At 40.7% G+C, this 22,714-nt stretch overlaps 1 protein-coding gene across 1 annotated transcript; it reads left to right on the forward strand.

Moving 5' to 3' along the window:
- The first annotated feature begins 2,518 nt into the window (after positions 1 to 2,518).
- Positions 2,519 to 22,314, forward strand: Olfm4 (olfactomedin 4). Its single transcript, XM_026399556.2, has 6 exons — positions 2,519 to 2,731; positions 6,597 to 6,632; positions 7,662 to 7,814; positions 13,449 to 13,661; positions 14,684 to 14,840; positions 21,497 to 22,314. Exons 1-6 carry the CDS (start codon positions 2,519 to 2,521, stop codon positions 22,312 to 22,314), a joined length of 1,590 nt encoding a protein of 529 aa, XP_026255341.2.
- Positions 22,315 to 22,714: the final 400 nt, after the last annotated feature.

Consider the following 22,714-nt stretch of genomic DNA (forward strand, 5'->3'; position numbering starts at 1 on the left):
TATTGGGCCTCAAGTGCCAGACACTGGACCAGAGATTAGACACACATGGGGTCATAGTCTCCATCCTCAGGAAGTTCTCCAGCTAGCAAGTTCTTCACACATTGACCTACCTGGGTTGGTTCACCATGGTCTATCCAGTCTTTCCTTTGTATTCAAGCAATTGGTGTTGTGTTCAATTTGTTGTCTAGTATATTCCCCAACGTGGCCTGTCACCCCTAAATAACTAGACACTTCTTTATCAAATTTATGCTTTCTTCTTTCCTTATAACTTACTGTAGGGCCTGATATTTTCACGGAATAGGTGCTAATACACAGTGTTAATGAAGGGACTGCTTTTCACAGTGAATGAATGGTACCATTTGGGTATTATTTTTACATGAGATTACTGGTCTTGCTGACAGATTTGAGGGTTGTTTCATGTCAATTGCAGTCAACTGGCATGAAAAAGGTCACAGCCACACAGCTTGGAGTGTCAGTTTATGGACTAAGTGTGGCCTCTGATGTCCTGTATACACCAGGACCCCAATGTGCACTCTTCTGAAAGTAACAAAATATGTTTGGCATTGATTTTTAATGATAGGAGGATTAAGTTAAAGTGATGTGTGTATGGGTATTTTCCCTGTACAATTGTACAGGAAGTAGTGCTTTGGGGGAAATTCCCCTAACAAAGGACATAAATAGTAACTTTCTTCCAAGCTGTCAGTGAGGAATCTGTTACTCAAGTGAATTTCAGTGACCCCATACTCTAGAGAGAGCCCAGGGTTGGAATACATTTTTATAAATAAAACAGTGTTTGCTTTGTAGCCCTGATAATTTTCTCCTGTCTTTGAGGCTGAAAAATAACAGGAGGTTTGCTGTTTCTGAGGACAAAGGTATTTGCAGAGGAACTGATCAAACAATTATTATTAATAATCTCATTACTGAGGCATCACCAATGCTTTTGTGCATTTGAGGTAACCAAATAGATTAAAGTTTTATTCTGAAAACTATGGAAGCATACATGAATCAAGCAGCTTATGAGCACAGTGGGGTGGTGATTTTCCTGGCTAAGACACCTTTGTGTGTGGGGAAAACTGATGCCCCATTTCAGCAGGAATATAACCCCTCTGGTAAGGGGTCTTCTAAAGAATTGGCCATAGAAGCCCTCAAAGGTAGCCATGACGACGGGCGGCCATTGTTAATGAGATTTTTTTCCCCCTGACAAGGGCACCAACGTGCTCTTTGAAAAAAGGGACAGGGAAGGCTCATTATAGTCTCAGGCAGAGGCTACTAGCAAATGAGAACACATTTGCCCTTTGCTTTGGTGGGAATCAGGAGAAAGAGGGAAATCGAGATGGAAGGTAGAGACACGCTCTTCTCCATATTCATAGCATTCAACCTCAGAATAATGGATTCAGTGGGCTGATTTTCATTCTCATACATGCTCTGTGCTTTCTCTTTCTTAGACTGTGCATGGATGATGCTAGAACTTTGGGCTAAAGAAGCCAAGGCTGAATTGCTTGCAAGAGAGAACAATGAATTTCATAGTCAATATTCTGCTCCAAAATTCGTGTTCCCAGATAAAATACAGGACATCTTGTTTAATTTGAATGTTAAATAGACAACATGTATTTTTAATATAAGTATGACCCAAATATTGCATGGGACATACCAATATTAACACTTATTTGCAATTTATCGGGAACTCAAATTGAAACTGGGGATCTCTATTTTTATTTGCTAAATCTGACAATCCTACATAGGGCAGAATATGAGAGGTGTTTGCTTAAAAAGACATGCCTTTCCAGCTGAAAGCTGACCATAGTCACCAGTTGCTGACCTTGATCTTCACCACAGATGGCCTTTGGGGCAGATAATATAGATAGACCCTACAGTTTCCAAGGAAGCTTTTGAGAAAATGCTCCTATCCTTGCCTCTAATCCCCATACCCACATGAACTAAGAAGATACTCTTGGGTGGCTCAACAAGTGTGCCTCAAAGGGTGCCTTATAGAACTTAGTCTAGAAGCAGACACCGCAATGGACAGTGAACACTGAAGAGGGAAGCTTCAGGCCTACTGGGAGGGACTCGGGGTCTCTAAGGTGAGAGCCCTCACTTTCTCTGGAAAGCAGCATTCAGTGAAGTGTGAGATCACACCTAGGAGTGGCTTCCAGACAAAGGACCCAGAGTTGCTTTTCCTTCCTGGAACTTGTATACTCTGTCTTATTCACAGAGATTATCTTTGACCCCATCTCTTTAAAGGGCATACCGAGTGGGTAAGCAGATATTGGGCTTGAAAAAGCACAATTGAGTTAATATTTGTCAAGGGATAATCTGGATCTAAGGGCAGGTTAGAGAGTAGGGCTCGGTGAGATGTGGATATGACTCAAGTTACTGGGCATCCTGACCCTCCTGGGTCATGTGTTCCCTGGCTGCTTCCTTTTTCCCCACACACTTGCCATGGGGAAATCCCCACTGGGCACTATAAGAGATCCCTGAGCTCTGGGCAGAAGCCAGTGGATCCTGTCAAGAGGACAAGATGAGGTGGGGCCTTGCTTTCCTGCTACCCCATCTGTTCGTTCTCAGCTCTGCTGTTGGAGGATTGGAGAATCGGAGACTCCGGACCTCTGTCTCTACGGAGGCTTTGACTGTAGCTCCAACTTCAGTTTTAACTGAACTTGGAGACCCGGTTACGGCTTCTTGGGTAGCGCCAGCAGCCACAGCTTGGCCAAAAGGCCATGCTGCACCCCAGGTAAGGGGGCCCCAGAGTCTGAGTGAGTTGTGTTCATTCCCTTCCTTTAGCTTTTTGGGGACCTAAATACAATTTCATGGATGGATAGACCTGGGCACTCTAAAAGATTTATGGCTCTTGCTGTTCACTATAGGTGCCCTGGAAATGAATTAAAACCTGGGTGAAATAATTAAATTGTTAGCAAGAGAGAACATCCTAGTTCTCCAGCTGGAGGCTTTGGGGAAAGAATCTATGCTTTAAAGAGGTTCTTAAACCAGTCTGCACATTAAGACCAGTGGCCATGAGACTCCTAAGGCCCAAATGTGTGGGTTCTATCCTACTTAGATATTTAAATATCAGATATTAAAAAAAATCCCCAGGTGATTCTTACATTCAGTCTGGGGTAGGAATCCTTAATGAAGGGACCCTGTATGTAGCAGCTCCAGGAAAGTTTGTTAAATTGATTTGCTGGCAAGAAGGAACCCCTAGTATGGTAAAAAGTAACCCTCAAGGGAGTGACCTCGATGCTCCAGTGAGGAGTCCAGGCAGTTTCTCTGCCCTTAGTTTGTAAAGAAGAGAGAAGGGGAGGAATTTTTGGTTTTTAGCAAGTGCCTCTACATGTGGACATTTCCTGAGGAATGTTAACTCTTTTTGATCTTCTTTATAGGGAATCCTTAAGACCATTTCCAGTGCCAAACAACTACAGTAAAAAAAATAAACCAACAAAACCCCCAGGTACTAAAAAGGGATTGGTCCGGCTAGGCTACCTATGTAGGTCACGTGGTGAGCCCAGCCCCAGTCTTCTTTAGATCTCCTTTAAAGAAAGGAGAACAGGCAAGGAGGGTGAGAGATTGGGAGCAAAAAAACAAAACAAAACAGTTATCTGTGTCTTCTTTTTTTTTTTTTTTAATAAATTTTTAGAGAGAGAGAGAGAGAGAGAGAAAGAGAGAGAGAGAGAGAGAGATTTTTTAAAAATATTTATTGTTTTAGTTTTCGGCAGACACAACATCTTTATTTGTATGTGGTGCTGAGGATGAACCCAGCGCTGCACGCACGCCAGGCAAGCGCGCTACCACTTGAGCCACATCCCCAACCCTGTCTGTGTCTTCTTTGAGTCTTTCTGCAAGAGGCCTACTCTATAAAACTTCCTAGGCTAACCTTGCTTCCTTAAAACTTGGGGTTGGAGGTCCAGATTCCATCAAACCTCCTCCTTCTGCACTTCTAGGATCTTCATTCACAAATTAGGTTGCTACTTATATAAGCACTTCTGAATGAAGGGGTGAATGGGAGAAGGGGTGAATGGGGATACTGTTTGCTTGCTTTCTTTGGCACCATCCCAATATGTCGACAATGAAAATGTGATGGCCAGCAAATGGTTTGGAGAGATCCTAGAGGAAGACAATAGCAATAATTGTCACTGTGTACCTAAAAGACCAGGACCAGGATAAGTTCATAATATATATTATTTAACCCTAAGAGGCAGGTAAAATAAGTGATCTCGTTGTAGAGATGTTAAAGCGGAGGCTTAGTAAGGTAAAATCTTTGGCTTAAAGTCACGAAGCTGGCAAGTTATATAACTCAAAATCAGTTATTTCTCCCTGCTTTTAACTCATTTCCAGGGTGTTTATAATGAATACCATCTCTCTGTACACAACTTTCTCTCTCTCTAGGGAGAATAGATGAAAATTCCTTATTTTAAAGAGGAGAAAGTTTTCAGAATCATGAATATGCACAAGCATTCTTTGTAGCCAGAAATCAGATGCATAATTTTATCCCATGATACTGAACAATTTCTGGGGACAATTAGAATTGGTTAGCATATTTTTCAAAGTGAGGTTAACAAACAATAATTTGTTATGAAGCTTTATCACGAATCAAAAACCAGCATTTGGGGAAGATCAGCTAAAATAATATGAAATAAAATATAGGTCAAGAAAAAAGAGAAATTAAAAATGCCTATTATCTGGTAAGAAGACAAATATTTAAAAGGAGATAAGAAATGGTGGTTAAATTGTATCTTGAGGTTCTAATTACCTTCTTAGTTTACTTATCTCCCTCTGGTGATTCAGTGTTACAACTCCAATCTCTTTTTTTTTTTTTTTATAGTGGACTGGGTGTCAATTCCACTATCAACTTAATTTTCTGGGGCTGGCTGTCAGCTTGATGAGCTCTTTGGAAAGTGGTGGAAAACCCTTTTATAACTGTCATTGAGCAAGTTCCAAACGTATCATTTTCTGTACGCTGAAAATGTTGAGTACCATTATTTTATGCCTTGAATCTTTGTGGGCACTTAGACTTGGCTACTAATTAGAGCCATTTGCAACCTTAAATCACAAATGTGAGTTGCACCTTCTGCCGTAGGGCTCAGAGCACTCTGCATGCCTCCAAAGAAGGGGCTGCTTCACAGCCTCATTTTATAGACAAGGAAAGGGCTTGATGCTTTGCTCTGTGCAGTAACTAGCAGAATCAGAACCACAATGAGTCAGGCTACTGGGATGGTTGGAAAACAAACAAACCTTAAGAATTTCATAAAGATAGTGGTCCTGATTCTTGGCTGAAATTGGTCTTAATCATCTTATGCCAGAGTCTTACATATTGTATACATCAGTAAATGTTAATTGAACACGTCCTGAGTGGGAACCAAGCAGAACTGGGTGTTTTGTGGGTCCACAGGACCCTATTTGCCCTCTGCCAGGGAGATCACATATCTTTCCAAAGGCCAAAGGGACAAGTATCTGTCTTTGTCTCCCAGTCCTCATGTTACACTCAAGTAGAGTTTAAGCATTCACCACAGAGAGAGACTCATCACCATTAGCTTCATTGTCTTTGAATTCAAGGAGCAGAAATATCTCTAATGGGAGACACCGATCAAACTTATGGACCATTTTGATGTCAGCTGAGCATGCTGGGCTGATGATAAGCGAGAGAGAAGCCCGCAATGTTGGGACAGAGATGTTCAATAGAAACCAGTGGAATGGTTGTCAGCAAGACTCGTAATTATTTGTCTGTCTTTCAGGTGAACTTCAAGACTAAAAGTTGTTAGCTAGTGGTTCCTAGTTGAATGTCTGGAGACTACTTGATGATATCTGCTGTCTCCTGAGTTGACAGAGCTTTTCAGAGAAATCTAAGATGGTCCAACCCTGTCTTGGGCAGCTAATTAACCTCCTCTTGTCAATTGCAATGCAAGATTTTTTTTTCTTTCTTTTCTTTTTTTTATTGCCAGACAGTTATTATAATAAGCTATTTCTTCAAAAGCCTGTGATTTGTTGGTCCTTCCTATAAAAGACCTGGCATGCTCGAATTGGAGTCTTTCTAATTTTAGACAGTGATAGAGCTGAGTTTGAGAGAGGCTGGCCTCTCTGACAGGCTGGTGTATCTTCTCCTGTCCTGATTCATCCCTGGCAAAGACTCCTCCCCTCCCCACCCCATCCCCTCTCCCATCTTTAGCATACTGCTTGTTCCTCTTCCTTACTCTCTGATTTCTGCAGGTGTGGGGATGTGATTGGAAAAGAAAATTGAGGCCAATATCAAGAAATTACCTGGCAAGGAGAGTTTGAGACACACACTTTTTGTTTTTTATTTTTTTCTCCCTTTCTGATTATCTTAAAGAAACTTAGGCTAAATTAAAAAAAATAGTAAAAACACAATATCAACAACAACAAAAATCCCTTGGTTGCAAAAGTCTTAATTAGCCCAGAGGTCACAGCTGGGTTAGGCTGATGGCATATGCATCTAGGCCAGGCTTGCTCAGGAGTCTTGGAGGTGGGTAGAGAACACACAGAGAATGCAGAGAGAACACAACCTCAGCTGCAGCTGGCTGACTTGAACGTTGAGAGTCATGGCCTGAGTCTTCAGACTCTGAAAACCACTGCTCTCTCCTTCATAGTTCTATGAAAAGTCCCGTCAGGCTGATGCTCCACAGGTGAGCTTTGGGCTGGCCTTCAGATGAGATCATTAAAAGGCACAGACAGTCGGCTGCTGAGAGTCCTACTCTGTAAGGCAATGGTAGTAATAAAAAAATGTTAATTGTGCCAGCATCCCCTTGGGGTAGTTCAAAGGGGACAAAAGAAAAACAGGATCTTTCAAACCTGTCATTTTAAAATATGCAGCGGCACCAAAGTGTGAGCCTGAATATCTTAAAGAAACATCAAATATTTTAAAATGACTTTTCTGCAAGTGGTAAGCTGGAGAACTTTTATTTAAAACATTTGCACAAAATCTCCAAAACTCATACACTGCTCAGTTTTTTAACCGATGGTGTATTTATTTCCATTTTGAAGAATGTTAATTATACAATTTCGAAGCTGAAGAGAGAAGATGAATTTGCATTGTATATTTTCCCCAACCCACACCCTTGGCGGCTTCCTCATCCCACTTGGGATGAATTAGATTGGGATTGGGATAAAAGGTGAGGGAAGGGTGATGTTTAACAGAAGAGAAAATTGACAACAAATAGATCACCTATTAGGTGCCAGGAACTTGGCTCACATTACTTGGTTAATCCTGAGGACAAATCCTGAGACAACCTCATCTCTGTTTTACAGATGAGGAAACTGAGACTTAAGAAGTCACATCAGGAAGTGGTAGAACTGATATTTAAATTTAAGGATTCTCATCACTTCTTTCTTTCCCTTTCTTTGTGTAAGTTGTTTATAGATGGTAATGATTTCCTTTAAGACTCCTCAAGAATGAAGAATCTTCTTTGGGTAAAGGCTGGGGACACAGTGGCGTAGTCCAACAGCTAGAGATGTGATTAAATGCTCTGTGAGGTCCCCACCTCATGACAACATCCCAGTTTCAGCTTGCTTCTGTGATCCTATTTGTTTATATGTTGGACTCCACTTGCTTGCCTCCAAGCCCTCATTTGATAAGCCAATTTCTGTCACTCCTGTTGCCCAAAACCCCTCATTTTCCAGCTTATTATTGATGTCTACCTTATTATTATCTACAGTCATTTTCCAATTTCACCGGCTCTGTGGATGAACGTGGAACCTGCCAGTGCTCTGTTTCTCTGCCAGACACCACCTTTCCTGCGAACCGAGTGGAACACTTGGAGTACATAGCTCACTCCCTGTCTGTGAAGTTTGAGAAAGAGCTTTCTAAAGTAAGCATTTTATTTTAAGACGATATCTGTTAAGAACAAATAGCAAAGAAGCAAAACAAAGCACTTGGTTGTTGGGTATATTAGAAGCAATCATTCTTCACTGTACCAAAGATAGCACATTTATATCTTATGGCATCCTAGCATTCGTTCACAGTCCATCTCTGTGGTTCCTCATGGCAGGGTGAGAAGGCAGGATGGAGGGTGTCCACAGCAGGCACGATCCAGGGCTGTGGTCCTCAGGAGTCATTAAGAGGCTGCAAGTTCTCCCTGCAAATGCCAGCTCTGCAGTTTTCGCTTGTCTGTTTCTTCTTTCCTTTGTTGTTCTTCTAGATCTTTCATCCAGCTTTGCCTTCTTTTCTTTGCTCTCCTCTATCCTCTTTAGTTCTCTAGTCTATTTTCTCTTTCCTTCACCTTTCCTTCTATTTCTATTTCCTTCCTGCTTTTGTTTCTTGTTCCCTTTGCCTAAATCCTGTCTCTTGTCTATTCCTTCTAATCTTTCTTTCTGTTTTCTTCTTGATTCCTCCTCCTCCTCCTCCTCCTCCTCCTCCTCCTCCTCTCTTCCTCCTCTTCTCTTTGACTCTTTTTGGTCTTCTCTTCCTTTTGGATGATTCTTTATTCTTTTCCTTTTTCCTCCCCTCTCCCTCCCCCAAATCTTCTCCCTCTCATTCCCCTTCCTTCCCTCTTTTCCCTTCTCTTGTGCTTGCACTCATGCATGTGTACACACACACACACACACACACACATGCACGTGCACACACACATACACATTTAAATCTTTACGGTTTGCTCTCTTCCTTCCTTTGTTTTTTGGTACTTGTCTTCTGCTGTTTCCACAAGAGCATTTCATTCTGGTCCAGCATTAGATCAGAATCGGAGGCTTCCTGGGGAATTTGAATCTACACTCACAGGTCTCTTAAAAACTTAACTGGAAGCCTCTGATTCCTGCTTTTCTCTGGCCAGAGGAAGCTATCCTCAACACTTTGCATTTCTCCCAGCTGGCTGGAGCAATGTGACTTAGCCTTCCACTTTTGACCCCTTCCGGATTTTCATTCAAGTTACAAATCAATTAGAAAGCCTCCTATTTTCTGCACAGGTGAAGTCCAAGCTAGAGTATAATCATATTATGCATTATTTAATACAACTCCATTAATTTACAAGGAGCTCTGGGTTTACTGCAAGACTCAAAATAAGTTTTCTTCAGAAATTTAAGCTTCACCACCTTAACATCCAACATAGTTATCCTTTAAGACAAAAATTATGGTGAGGCTGAGACCCTGCTTTCAACCTGAATTGGTAGATAAATATTCTAAGTTTAAATGAGTGACCAAGAAAATGTGTTTGACTACTCCAGGAACCTAGCTTCTTAAGAAATAAAACGTCCTTGAATTAATCAGTAGAAAAGGCACAGCACTAAATTATAAATTCCAACCATTAATATTCATAGCCTTATTCCAGCATAATCAAGTACAGATAAGAAGTTATGCATAAAAACATAACAAGTAGAGGAAAATCCTAGGTAAAGATCTTTTCAGTTAGAGTCATTTGCTTTGAAATAGTGGAAGCCACTGATTTGCATGTCGTCGTTGCTGCCAGGAGTGTGAAGGGCAGTTTGAAACCTCTTGCTGCTCCAGGGAGAGTAGGTGGATTGCCAGGTTTATGAATATGGGACATTTAATTTCAATCCTGAAAGGTAGGTATAGGATGGGTGGTGCAGGTGGCATCTGCTTTGCTAATAATTGACAGGGAAGAAAGGCAGAGTAGATAGGAAAACTTTTAGTCCCATAAGTATTAGTAACTGGTCCCCCCCCCCCAAAAAAAAAAAGATTGTGATTGGGACCCAAGGAAGAAACTTGTGACAGGTGATAACAGTAGCAGTTTTCATTTGTGTTTTTCCATATGCTTCCAATTCTATATTCCTCTCTAGCAAGTCCTTTAAGGAGAGAGGCCAGGGGTCCTTCCTCCCATTTTAGGGATAGAAACACTGAGGTTTATAGAGGTAAAGGAACTTGCCCAAGGTCATCTCTCTTGGCTGGTGAAGCCCGATCAGGAATTTGAGCGTTTACCATCATCAAAGTTCTCCTTCCTCCTGGCCAGGCTGTTACCCTTCAGTGCAGACTCAAGATGAGATGCAGTAGGTCAGTAACGCCTTTGAATTCAAAGTTATCTCTTCAGCTGAGGGCTTTTGAATTTCCAGGTGAATTATTACAGCTGTCCCTAGGTTGCCTTGGAAATCACCATTTATCTAGGAGCCTGGGGGAATGTCCGTTTGGGGCAGGCCAGCCGAAAAGGGTTTTGACTGCCTTACATTGATTCATTATGTGCCAGTACACAGAGAAGACAGGGAGCTGCCTCTGCATACGATGCTGAAAGCATTTTATACTTTTCTGTTGTTTATGACATGTCCTTTTGTGACTGTACTTAGGAAAGGGACAGCATGAAAGGCAGCTCAGGATTTTTTCTTTCTCTGGAGGCTTATGGTCTTTGGGGCAAGTTATTTAATATGACACATTTGCTAATAGATCCTCATGCATGAGAAGGTTGAGGCAGCCTGGGAGACATTTAGGCAACCCATAAACAAACAACATTGATTGAGCAATGCTTTGTGCAGTGAAATATAATAAATTAAAAGGTCAGATTGAAAAACACTGAGATCACTGTTTCTCTATTAATTTCTATAATGTATGGGAGCATCCACTAGCTAGGCACTTAATGTACATCATCTCTAGTCTTCACAATAATCTTGTAAGCTTGATAATATTACCTTCAGTTTTAGGAGGAAGCTAAAGCTTAGAGAAATTAAGTGATTTGCCCACTAAATACTGAAGTCAGATTTGAGGTCAGGTGGGTGTTCCATGTCTGATGGTCACATCAGCTTCAATTAACCTAGTTGTATTCATTTTTAAGGACTTATTGGAAATAACAGTATGTTGCAAAGAACATTTGCTTATTTCAAATAATCTGGCCATAGTTATGATCAGATTTTAAGGAATTGTGAAATTGTTACAAATGTGAACCAGACAAACTACTTAATAGCTAGCCACACTACATTTTTAATTATAAGATTTTAAGATACAATAGCAACCACGACAAAACAACTTCCAGACTTTGAATCTTCATTGATGACATAGTAAGTGCATAACAAACAAAATGAAGCAGAAGCTCTGAATGTTAGGCCGGTGGTTCGAAGGCAGGCATACATGAGTCTTCCATATTCAAATTTGTAGTAATTATAAATTTCAAGGTAAAGATTTTGACACAGGTATGTGTCCTCTTGGGCTTAGATTCATATTCTTGATAGGATTGTTTACAACACCCCTGACCTCTAGATGCCAGTAAACTTCCATTTACCCCCAGTTTTGTCTCCAGACACTGGTAAATGTTCCTTGGACACAATGTACCACCAGCTTCACCACCACCACTACCACTTTCTCATTGTTTAGGAACACTGCTTTTAATATAAGCATTTTCTAGAAGAGGAATAAATCCACTAAATGTATTAAGTGCCAGGAATGTAGGTTAGACACAGCTGGATTGCTTCTACTGAGCCTGCATCTCCCACGTAGGGCATGGATGTTCTCAGAATTGTCCAGGCTCTCTCAAACTACAAATCCATATATGTGAAAGGTCTATACTAATAATCTATTTAAATCAGTAAAGTTCATACTCTAGGTTTTTCTGATCCATCTTCAAATTTTCTCCTGCTTTCTGTAACTCTGAGCATCATTCCAATTTTCCTGAGCACAACTGAGCTTTCTTTATCAGCTTACAGAACCTCAAAAATAAAATTTTCCTCCAAACAGATTTTTAGAGACTATCTTTTGTAGCAGAGGTAAGGCAGGCACAACCTACATTCTCACAGGTTACAAACTCTAAGCGATGCCTTGGTTTTCTGTGAGAATCAGGGAGAGCCACATTTTATTTAGCAGAGATGACAGTTGAATCACTCATTTTCTGCAGAACAACAGCTGCGACATGCCACCAAAATGTTCCAGGAAAGCTAGGGGTGTTTCATTTGTTCCAAGAGCTGGCAAGACCAAATGCCAACAAGCATATTCATTTCTCAAACTTCCATTTCTGTAATGGCTTGGTGCTTTATTATTATTTTTGTATCACAGGCAAGGTTTTATGCCCAATTTGGTGGAAACTGAAACCCGGCCACTCTATATCTGTGGGTGTATTTTTGAGGGGGACTTGTTTAGTCTTACCCATATATATGCACACACACACATAATTTTTTTGGGAAAACCTTCTTATCAACCAAAATGTCACCAGCCTTTCAGCCTCTTAGGGATGGCACATCTGATGGCAGTGAGCATCAGTTGCCTGAGGAGATAGACTAGCAGTGCCAAGGGCTGCATCTTTAACTTTTCATTAAAATCCTCTTTGCCTGAAACCCTGGCCCTTTAGGTCTGTGGCCTCTGAGTCTACTCTAATTTGCACAGTGGGGGTTAAGTGGAAAGGCTAAAATGACAGAAGTTAGGACTGCTTTTGGTATTAGAAGGATTAGAGGTCAACATCTGGCTCCGAATTCATCCAGGCACTGTGGACCAGCCATTTGACATTAGCACAGTTTGGGCAGAAGTATCACTTATGTTCATATTTTTTAAAAGAAAGTAAATCCAGCAACTTTTAATGAGCAGGTCCTTTAAAAAGCCATGACATTTCATTTAGAGATCAGATATGGAAAGTGCCACCAACAGTTTATTGAAATATCCATTTGGAGATTCCAATTATATACTAAACCACCAAGGGAATTTTTGGAAGTATTTTAACTTAATGATCAGACATTCAAATATATGCAACAAATGTGTAATTTAAAGGTCTGATTGCAATAATCAGTTCTTGGAATAAATGTGAGCGCACTTAATGAAATGTGCACTTTCCTGTTGCATATACACTCAGATATTGTGTGGTAAGCTGGGCCTTCATGGGACTTTGTAAAGGGCAGAGGGACTCATTGCTAAAATGGTACCAAAGAAGGAATGCTACTTAGTATATTTCTCCCTCTTCAAGAAAATACCTACATTTAGAGCAATGGTTCTAAACAAAGGCAGGGTGGTGGTGATGGTAATTTCGTCTCCAGAGAACATTTAGCAATGTCCAGAGATATTTCTGGATATCACAATGGAGAGTTGGGAGGCACTACTAGCATGTGTAGTAGCTGAATACCCCACAATCAGCACATCAACCCCCCAGAAATAAATCTACTAAAATGTCAATAGCTCAGGTTCAGAAACCCTGATTAGAGCAAATGAATTGAGAGGAGGAGGGATGGCAAGAGACTCTGATCCAGTTTGAGGAGTTAATATCTTCAAGCATTGAAATGGAGATTAAAAAATATATATGTGAATAATGACTTTGAGGCAAATTATTTTTAGTATAAGTGCAAAATCGCCTGCAATTAAATTTTTTAGTTTGCATTTGGATTAACAAAAAAAAATCTAGTTAAATACATTTTTGATTCATTTCCTTACCAAGAAACAAAAACAAACAAACAACAACAACAACAAAACACAACGAAAAACCCATAGTGATTGACAGGAATCAAATAGTTGCAAATAGCCTTCCAGGGTTTGGAAGTGGAGGAATAATATTTTATATTACTTTGGGAACTGACTTTTGATTCCTCTTCAGGTGAAGAAATATGTTCAATTAATCAGTGTGTATGAAAAGAAACTCGTAAACCTAACTGTCCGAGTAGAGATCATGGAGAAGGATAGCATTTCTTACACAAAACTGGACTTTGAGCTGATCAAGATAGAAGTGAGCGAGATGAAGAAACTGATCATACGGCTGAAGGAGAATTTTGTTGGAAGCACAGAAATTGTTGACCAGCTGGAAGAGGAGGTAAGGAAGGAACTCCCTTTTCAGTGGGACAATACTAAATTATCTTCAGTGACTATGAACAAATGTGAGGACTTGGATACCAACGTCTCCCCAGTTCTAAGTCTGCTCCTTTCTCACAATCATGTCACACATTCTAGGTTTGGGCCTATTTTTTTTTTTTTTTGTACAGTTAGTTAAGCACACTGGGAACACATTGACTGAGAGTCAGGTCATTTAATGATCAGAACCCTGCTCCAGGGCCTTGGAGTTCTTTAGAAAGGAGGTGACATAAATCTGAGCAACTGTCCATACCATGGCTAGAGTGGGTGTGTTTTCTGCTCTGGATTTATCTTCATGGTAGTAGAAATCCACAGTCTACTTGACTGTGGACACATTAGGTCTGTTCTTCCTGTTGTACAGCCTTCTAATCCTTGGTCCTTCTTGGAATTCTTCTCACATACTGGCAACCTCCTTTAAGAATATTTTTTTTTTTTGTGTGTGTGTGTGTGTGTGTGTGTATGTGTGTGAGTATACTTTAGTGAAGGCTTTTAAGATATGTGGATAAAGACCATCACATTAATGTTACGGTTGGGTAATTTATATCAACGAGAATTTACTAGCACAGTCATGACATGGGCTATAATTGACAATTCTAGTTACGTATTTTGAATTTAAGTTTTCTCTGGCCCTCATCATTCATTAGAAACTTAATTATAAGACAACATGAGTAAACACGAGTTTATAGGGGAAGGTTATTAGAAATGAACTTTAATGGACATTTGTAGATGCCGAGAATGAGTCCGGGCTCTATTATTAAAGCTGTTAAAAATCTTTGCCATTTTCTTCTTGTCACACACATCTGCCTGAGATCTGACAGGCATTCACACTAAACCATAAAATGTATTCTTCCAAATGAAACCATTCAGAAGAATCTCTGGTGTATTCTGTAGCAACGTCTCACTAAATGACAAATTCAGCCCTGGAATGTTTATGAAAGAAATTGCACAATAACATAAAGTCACTCTGAATTTTTATTTCCTTAGATAAGGAATATGTCTCTCCTGGTAGAGGATCTGGAGACGCTAGACAAAAACAATGTCCTTGCCATTCGCCGAGAAATCGAGGCCCTAAAGATCAAGCTGAAGGAATGTGAGACCTCTAAAGAGGAAAACTCTCCAATCATCCTGCCTCCGGCTCCGGGTAAGCAGGCCATATTTTTGCTACAAAAGCCAGGTCCTATCGTGTGTGTGGGGGGGGGGGGGGGAGGGGGTGTAATGGTGGAAGGATACTATTTTTGCAGTTCTAAGCTTATTCTTCCATGTTTTAAATCCCCTTACCCCAAGTAGTTCTACTGTCATATTCTGGGGTTCACAGAGAAAAAACATAATGAGTTGATTTAAAACAAAATCCCACGAGTTACATGTGTTCCCTCTGTATTTACTGATAGGAAAACCATCTCTATGGTGATAGAGGAGCTATCAGGGGCCCAGGGGAGAGCTTCTGGAATCTGTGTGTGACATCTGCTTTCCTGTGGATTATGAGTGCTGATTGGCTTATTTATCTGGTGGACTAGTATCTGCCTTGGATTTGACTGCTTTCCCATTCTCCTTCCCTCTCTTCCCCCTCCTCTTCACATTTCCCTTTATTCTTCCCTGTTGAGCACTCACTACAATCTATGTCCTGAGATTTAGTGAGAATTGAAGGGTTGGGCCCACAGGTTGTGGTACTTGGGGGGATACCATGCCGTCCGTCCCTCCAGGACTGTGAGCTCTGGAGGGTCGTGTGGCATCTCATTCTCTCACCATCCACTTTGGGGTTAAGTACAGCACCCAGTGGGAAGCTCTATAAATGCCTCTGTGAATGGAGGTAGTGGAGAGGAAGCTCAAGGGCATAGCTTTGGCATCCCAAAGACCAGAACTTCCCAGCTGTGTGGCTGGGGGGGAAAGATCCTTAATCTCTTCATTTGTAAAATGGGAGAATAATACATACCTTGTAAGGTTGCCATGGGGATTAATGAGCCAACACCTGGGAAGCTCAGGGCTCTGTAATCAGCAGGCATACACTGGCAATGGATATTATTAGTAATAATGATAATTGGAATGAAAACCTTGCTGCGAACAGCAGCAGGGCCAGATCCTTGTGCACTGCAGTGCCCCCTGCCAGGTGAACTAAAGACAGCCTCTCAGTTGCAGTGTTCATCCTTGTCCTTTAGGGACACCATGTCACAGGGAGCTTCTCTCAGCGGGCTGTAAGATTCTTAGCCCAAATGGGTACTGTCTCTTTTCATCAAATCAGACAGGCTTTGTTATCTGTATTAATTCCAACCCTCACAACCTGTTTCCTTTTGGACTGTGAGTTTCTGGATCTTTGTTAATGTAACTGATTTCTTTAAGGCCTCAGTTAGATATGACCGTGGTGACAAGCCTCTTGGTCTTATTCAGGGGACACTTTTCTCTCCTTCTGTAGGGGAGACTCTGCCCTAGTCTGACATACAGAGGATGTTTAAGGCAAAGACAGCGGTCTGTCTTCTGTAACAAACTAAGGCTAAGTTTGGCCTGGGACCCACATGTAAACATGTTTTGGAAATGAGAGCAGGCTCCAGTGGTCCATGAAGGTTCACTGAGGCCAGAGTGGAAGCAATGTGACAACCTCTGTTGATAACAGAACGAGTGCCCCGTTTCCCCAGCAAACAATCCTTTTCTGGCACAGTTTTCTATGCAGATTTCAGAATGAGGACATTTTAGAGTAAGGAGGGACATTCAGGAACACCTACCTCAGCCCCTTCATGTCTCAGAGGAGGGGACTTGAGTAGCAAGGATGCTGCTTTCCCTGAGGTCACACAGCAGGTAGTGACAGAGCTGAAGGTAAAACTCAAGAGTCTTCCCTCCCTGGTCATCTCAGAGTGTCAGGTGTCAGAAACCCAAAGATGGTTGGTGGGGGAGAAAATACATGGCTCAGTATGGGGGGTGGGGAGGAAAACAAGTAAGTCCATTGGACTATTTTTGTTGGATTTTTTTCCAGAACTTTCCCTCAGGCCCTCACACTTAGACTTTTGAGAACCGTCTCAGCCCAGCTGTGTTGTTTAAGCAAATTGAACCCAGATTTCCACTCACTTTCCCACAACCTTGTCTGTACCTGGATCCCTGCCAAGCCACTTGGCCCTCCTCCAGCTTTGTTCATATTATATTTATGATGTTTATATTAAACTGACTTTTTGTCGTGTTTTTAAATCAATTTCTTTCACTTGCTCTCTCTTTCTGTTCGGATTGGTTGATAATACAGAATTGAAAAATCCCCAGGCACCACAAAGTTGTGAGCCTGTGGAGACTTTAATTAAAGTTACTCACTATTATGGGACTTTAAAATCTGGCCTGTCTGCTTTTTTTTTTTTTTTTTTTTCACTGCATAGTTGCACAGAACAAAAAAGACTGTATGCAAGTCTCAGCTATAAAGTAGTTCTGTGCTCTCAGGGCTCCTCCCTTGCGGCTGCAGTTTGCTAACCCTATGGTCAACTTGAACTTAGAACTGCTACGTATGTTTTGGGTTCAGTAAAATGCACTTTGTATTTGCTTTTGTTACAAATAACATCCTTTTCTGCTTCATTTCATATATCTTTCTAATTTAAAGTCATTGGCCTTTACTTCATTAACATTTTTCCTTAAAACAACTGACTTCGCCCTCCCTCTGTTTTTCCTCCGAGTTCAAAATGACTCTGCATTGGCAAAATGTGAGGGAAATGCGCAGGGATCTTGCCTGGGGGATGCCAGGCTTTGCTGGGATATAGTAGGTGCTCAGTAAATGGCTGGTGATTGAACAGGGTATGAAAGAAATGGGGTGACTTGCTTGAATCCAAAGCTCAGCAAAGGTCAATATTGAGTAGCAACATCTAATAATTCAGAATCAACTTAGTCTCAGTTGTTTTAGGGTTATGACCATTTTCATTGCCTATTTCTTACAAGTCAATGGCATTCTTCTCCTTGGGATTCAAATAAAATTTAGTTTCCCAGTTGCAAGAATGCATTGATAGATCGAGATTAAGTTTCTCTCAGGCAAAAATATTTGACATTTTAATATTTGACACTACTAACCATGATAATTTTAAAAAGCCAGATGAGAATATTTGAAAGTCTCATGACTGTGACTTTCCTGGGTATTTCCAGAATTCTGCAAAATTGCATGATGAAGATACAGGCCAATGAAAGATTCACTTGTGCAGGGGGCATCTTGTATCATGTTCTATGGAATAAATGCCAGGCTCTTTGAAAAGTCAGATATGTGGCAGGGTGAAGGGTAAGTTCTTTAGGATAAATTGAGTTTAAGTGATTTGATCAATCTTTTTTTCCTTTATTCCACAAACATAATTTGGTCTTCTGTGTGGCTGATCCTGTTCTGAGACCTGGGGTTACCAGGATGGGTAAAGCAACCTCCAAGAACCACTCACTACTCAAGAGGGGAGACAGTCATGTGAACCCTTCCTGTAATATGACATGACTATAATGATAGTTATCATTTATTTACATTTATAAGACTTCATTCTGCCCAAAGGTCTTGCAGAATATTATTATTTTTCTTTTATCGTAAGGAAATTGAAATTCAAAAGGTTAAATAGCTTGCTTAGGGATGCACAGCTCTGAGTATGGCAGTTGGGATTTGGATTGGAAGCTGTCTGTTAATACTGTCACTGTACAGGCTGCTTTCCAAGGTGCTCCAACAGCGGAGTACACCCGGGACTTATGGAATCACACACAGTTCCAACAGCTCACCTACCTGATTGAACACCCCATGTTCTTTGCTTCCATGCTTTTGGAGTAGTTAAAAGAGTATTTTTGCTCCTGAAAGTTCTGTGGTATGTTTTCTTCTACCAGAAAGTACAAATGGTCCACTGATCCTTCACAGTTCTTGGACCATGGCTGGGATGGGAGATGGGTAAGAAGGGAATGAAGTGTATTTAAGACTTTGACCCAAAGGAAGGGGCTGGGAGGGGTGTGAGACCAGGAAGGGTGGTGAGAAGCTCAGGGTATATGGGTTTGGGAGGATGAGCAGCAGGTGCAATGATGGCTGTCAGGTTCATTGTTGTTTCCATGTTAGTTTGATGCTGGGAATTGGTAAAACCCCTCCTAATCGTTTCACTGGTCTGTCACTAATGTCACCATATGTGCAGCATTGACAGCCATATAACTTAGTTCTAGTCCCTATTGCTACTTCTTTTTGACCATAGCCAAGAGCCCTAAAAATGGATTAAAGGGGCTGGAGGATAAAGGGGGAATAACAAAATGGACAGGAGAGGGTTTAGGATTGGTTGGGAAGGTGAAGAAAGCTTCATACAATTTTAATTTTCTCAGAAAATTATGAACCATTATTATTACCATTAGCAGTAATAGTATTAATACTATTGCCAGTATTTAATACTATTATACTACCAATAATAGGACTACCACTATAATAGTATAAGTAATAATGGTAGTTTTTGACAGGTTTATGTTGGTTCCTTTATTTTTAAAAAAGTTTTTTTTTAAGTTGTAGATGGACACAAAACCTTTATTTTATTTATTTATTTTTATGCGGTACTGAGGATTGAACCCAGTGCCTCACATATGCTAGGCAAGCGCTTTACCACTGAGCTACACCCCCAGCCTATGTTGATTCCTTTATATCTGAAGATTTCTACATCTGGAGACAGATGGTTTATCTTTAACCCCATGATAATGCTTGAGTAAGTTATATGCATCATAAATTTTTCTAAAATATTTTGTTGCTGCTGGTGGGGTATTTTTGTTCTAGAAAGGTAAGATTCAATGAAGCAAACCATTCTTAAGTTTCCCAACCTGAAAGAAAAAAAGTGATTTTCTTTCATTGCCTCACAGTGAAATGTAGTTGAATAATAAGTTTTTAGGAAGATATTTTAACTAAAAAATCCAGTTTGTAGCATATGGAAACTGGAACAGTTTTTGTTATCATTAAACTGAACACACCACTAACTTTATTTTAATAATTCATGCATTGTTTCATAAACAAAAGCAAACAAGCATTCATCTGAGAGATCACTTTGAGGAGAAGAAATAATAATTTATAATTTTATTTATTATTTCTTTAGTGGAGAGCAGTCTCTTGGTTGAACACACATTGCTTTTTTATTTATGAAATGGTGCATGCATTATTAAAATAAACCTGTGACTGTGTTCTGTTTAATGATATGCAAAATTATTTGAGGTTGGGTACAGAGTGGTTTCATTTCTCTACCTGTTGTATGGTTGGCTGGTTTTCTCACCAACTGTGTATTTATGAGAGCATTTAAAGAGCACGTATTTAATTCTGGGACCAAAACGTCCCAACAGATTGGAAAAATAAAAGCAGGATTTCTAGTAATGGTTTCCCTTCTGAGCAGTCAGTCCTTGAGTGAAGAAGGTAGAGGGGGAAGCATTCAGCAAGGAAAGGAATGAATCTCTCCATACTGGGCAGAGGCAGAGGCTCAGAGACCAGTGCCTGGCTCCCCTAACCCCCTCAGTGCTCAACTCAGGCAACTCTTTGGAGCTCTGCCTTTGGTTCCAGCTCACTCATGTGTTCTCCATAGCTCCCCTAATTCCCTCCAAGCATTTAAAGCCAGATCCAGTGATTCAGGTTCTGTTCCCGTCTTCCTCACCTGCTCTGCTCTGAGCAGCAGAATGAAGGAAAATGACCTTAAATATACCTGAAGTTGAATTTGAGTTTTCTTTTTTTTATCTTGTAAACAAACTTACCATTTTTTTAAAAAGTATTTGTTAAGACCCCCCAAAATATGCATTCAACTCTTTGGATAGTTATTATTAAAACCTGGGAGGAATTTTATTTCATTTTTTATGCATTTATTTATATGCTTCATTTATAAGCACTTTGGGTTGGCAGGCATTTCAGAGGGAGTTCAATGTTAGGGGCCGGTTGCCCAGGCTGAGTCATTTACACAAATGTTTCAGGGAATGCAGATTCAATGGACCAGTGCATCTGGTCCCACTTGATTGTACACATTGTGACAATGACCGTGTCAGAATGGGAAGGATGAAATACTTGCCTGACATGCTGTGGCACAGCAGCATATGGGTTACCAACAGCAGGACTCGCCTCATAACTCTGCAGCAAGATGGTCACCAAGCGATTTATGCGATGGGCTATATGGTGGGCACAAAGCAGGCAATGCTGTCTTGAAAATAGCTTCATGGCTTCTCCAGGCTGAAACCCCACCATTCTAGACCATCTTTTTGGATCTATAAAATACTATATTTAAAACTTCTTCTCCTGTGATTGGCTTGGAGCAGGATTGATGTGGATATTCACTTGGGGTCATAGGGAAGGCAGACATGGAGACTGGGCAAAGATCATCTTCTCCTTCATCACAATTCTCCCTGGGGTTGACCCTGGAAAAGTAGCACCTTCTGGTTTTATGAAAACAGGGCAAGCTTTTAGATGGTTGTACCTTCTTGATTCTGCTATAAGAAAATGAAAAAAAAAAGATAATATTTGCAATTTTCTTCTTTTTTTTTTTGTAGAAGACAATATATTAAATTTGTCAAGTTTCCCTTTTTCTCTCTCTGAACTCCTCCAAACTTTTAGATATGGCTCTTGGCAGTTTAATTATCTCCATTTCCCTGATGGAAAAGCCCATTCATGGAAACAGAAAGTTGTTCTCTGTAGATGTGACAGTGGATTCACTTTGAGACTGAAACTGAAGAGAAGTTTGGTTCTTCTACATCAGAGCCACTGTTGTCACTGAACCTTGACAGGGAAAATATTGATGGATGCCTTTGGTTCTTAGAATATTAATCGGTTTGTATGCTGTCATTCATTGTCTCTAAGAAAGCCTTTTTCCTTTTCTCGTTCTATAGGAAGCTGTAGTCACGGTGGTGTGGTGAACATCAGCAAACCGTCTGTGGTTCAGCTCAACTGGAGAGGGTTTTCCTATCTTTACGGTGCCTGGGGTCGGGATTACTCTCCCCAGAATCCAAAGGAAGGGCAGTATTGGGTGGCACCTTTGGAGACGGATGGGAGGACATTGCAATATTACAGACTCCACAACACCCTGAATGATTTGCTGTTGTATTCATATACTCGAAGCCCTCAGATTAGATATGGCCAAGGCAGTGGTACAGCAGTTTACAACAACAACATGTATGTTAATTGGTACAACACTGGGAATATTGCCAAAATTAACCTGAACACTAACGTTGTTGCTGTGACTCGAGCCTTGCCTAATGCTGCCTATAATAACCGTTTTTCATACGCTAATGTTGCTTGGCAAGATATTGACTTTGCTGTGGATGAGCATGGACTGTGGGTGATTTATGCCACGGAAGCCAGCACTGGTAACATAGTGATAAGCAAACTCAATGACACCACCCTCGAGGTGCTGAACACTTGGTTTACAAAGCAGTACAAACCGTCTGTTTCTAATGCCTTCATGGTTTGTGGGGTTCTCTATGCCACCCGTACTTTGAACACCAGAACAGAAGAGATTTTTTACTACTATGACACAAACACAGGGAGAGAAGGGCATCTGAGCATTACAATGAATAAGATGAAGGAAAGAGTGCAGAGCATCAATTATCACCCCTTTGACCAAAAACTCTATGTCTATAATGATGGCTACCTTCTGAATTATAATCTTATCTTCCTACCGCAACCCCAGGAAACTGCTAGACATTAGGATGAAAGAGAAATAGAATGTTTGTTGAAAATGATCTCCACTTTTTACATATCTGCAGAGGAATCTAGAAGTGTGTTTCTTTAGTAGTGATATTTAGGTGCATAGTTCTACCACTCTAGGGACTTAGGATATTTGCCCTCATTTGATGATGATTTCTCTTGAGAGTCATCTGTGTTTTGGGATGCACTTCCCAACTAAAATAAAGTTCTTCTAAGGTGGGATTGTCAGAGGTCTGGGGTACCATGGGTCTAATAAAACCTGTAGTGAGGTGACATCTGGAAATTACAGAGAACTCAGTATGGATTCTAGGGATTCTTTGTACACGAAAATTTGCTGAATGACCATCCTTATCCATGTAGCCTCACTGATACATGCCTGAAAGCAACCTGGGGCTTAATTA

Source organism: Urocitellus parryii, chromosome 2, assembly GCF_045843805.1.
Source record: "Urocitellus parryii isolate mUroPar1 chromosome 2, mUroPar1.hap1, whole genome shotgun sequence".
Lineage (NCBI taxonomy): Eukaryota > Metazoa > Chordata > Mammalia > Rodentia > Sciuridae > Urocitellus > Urocitellus parryii.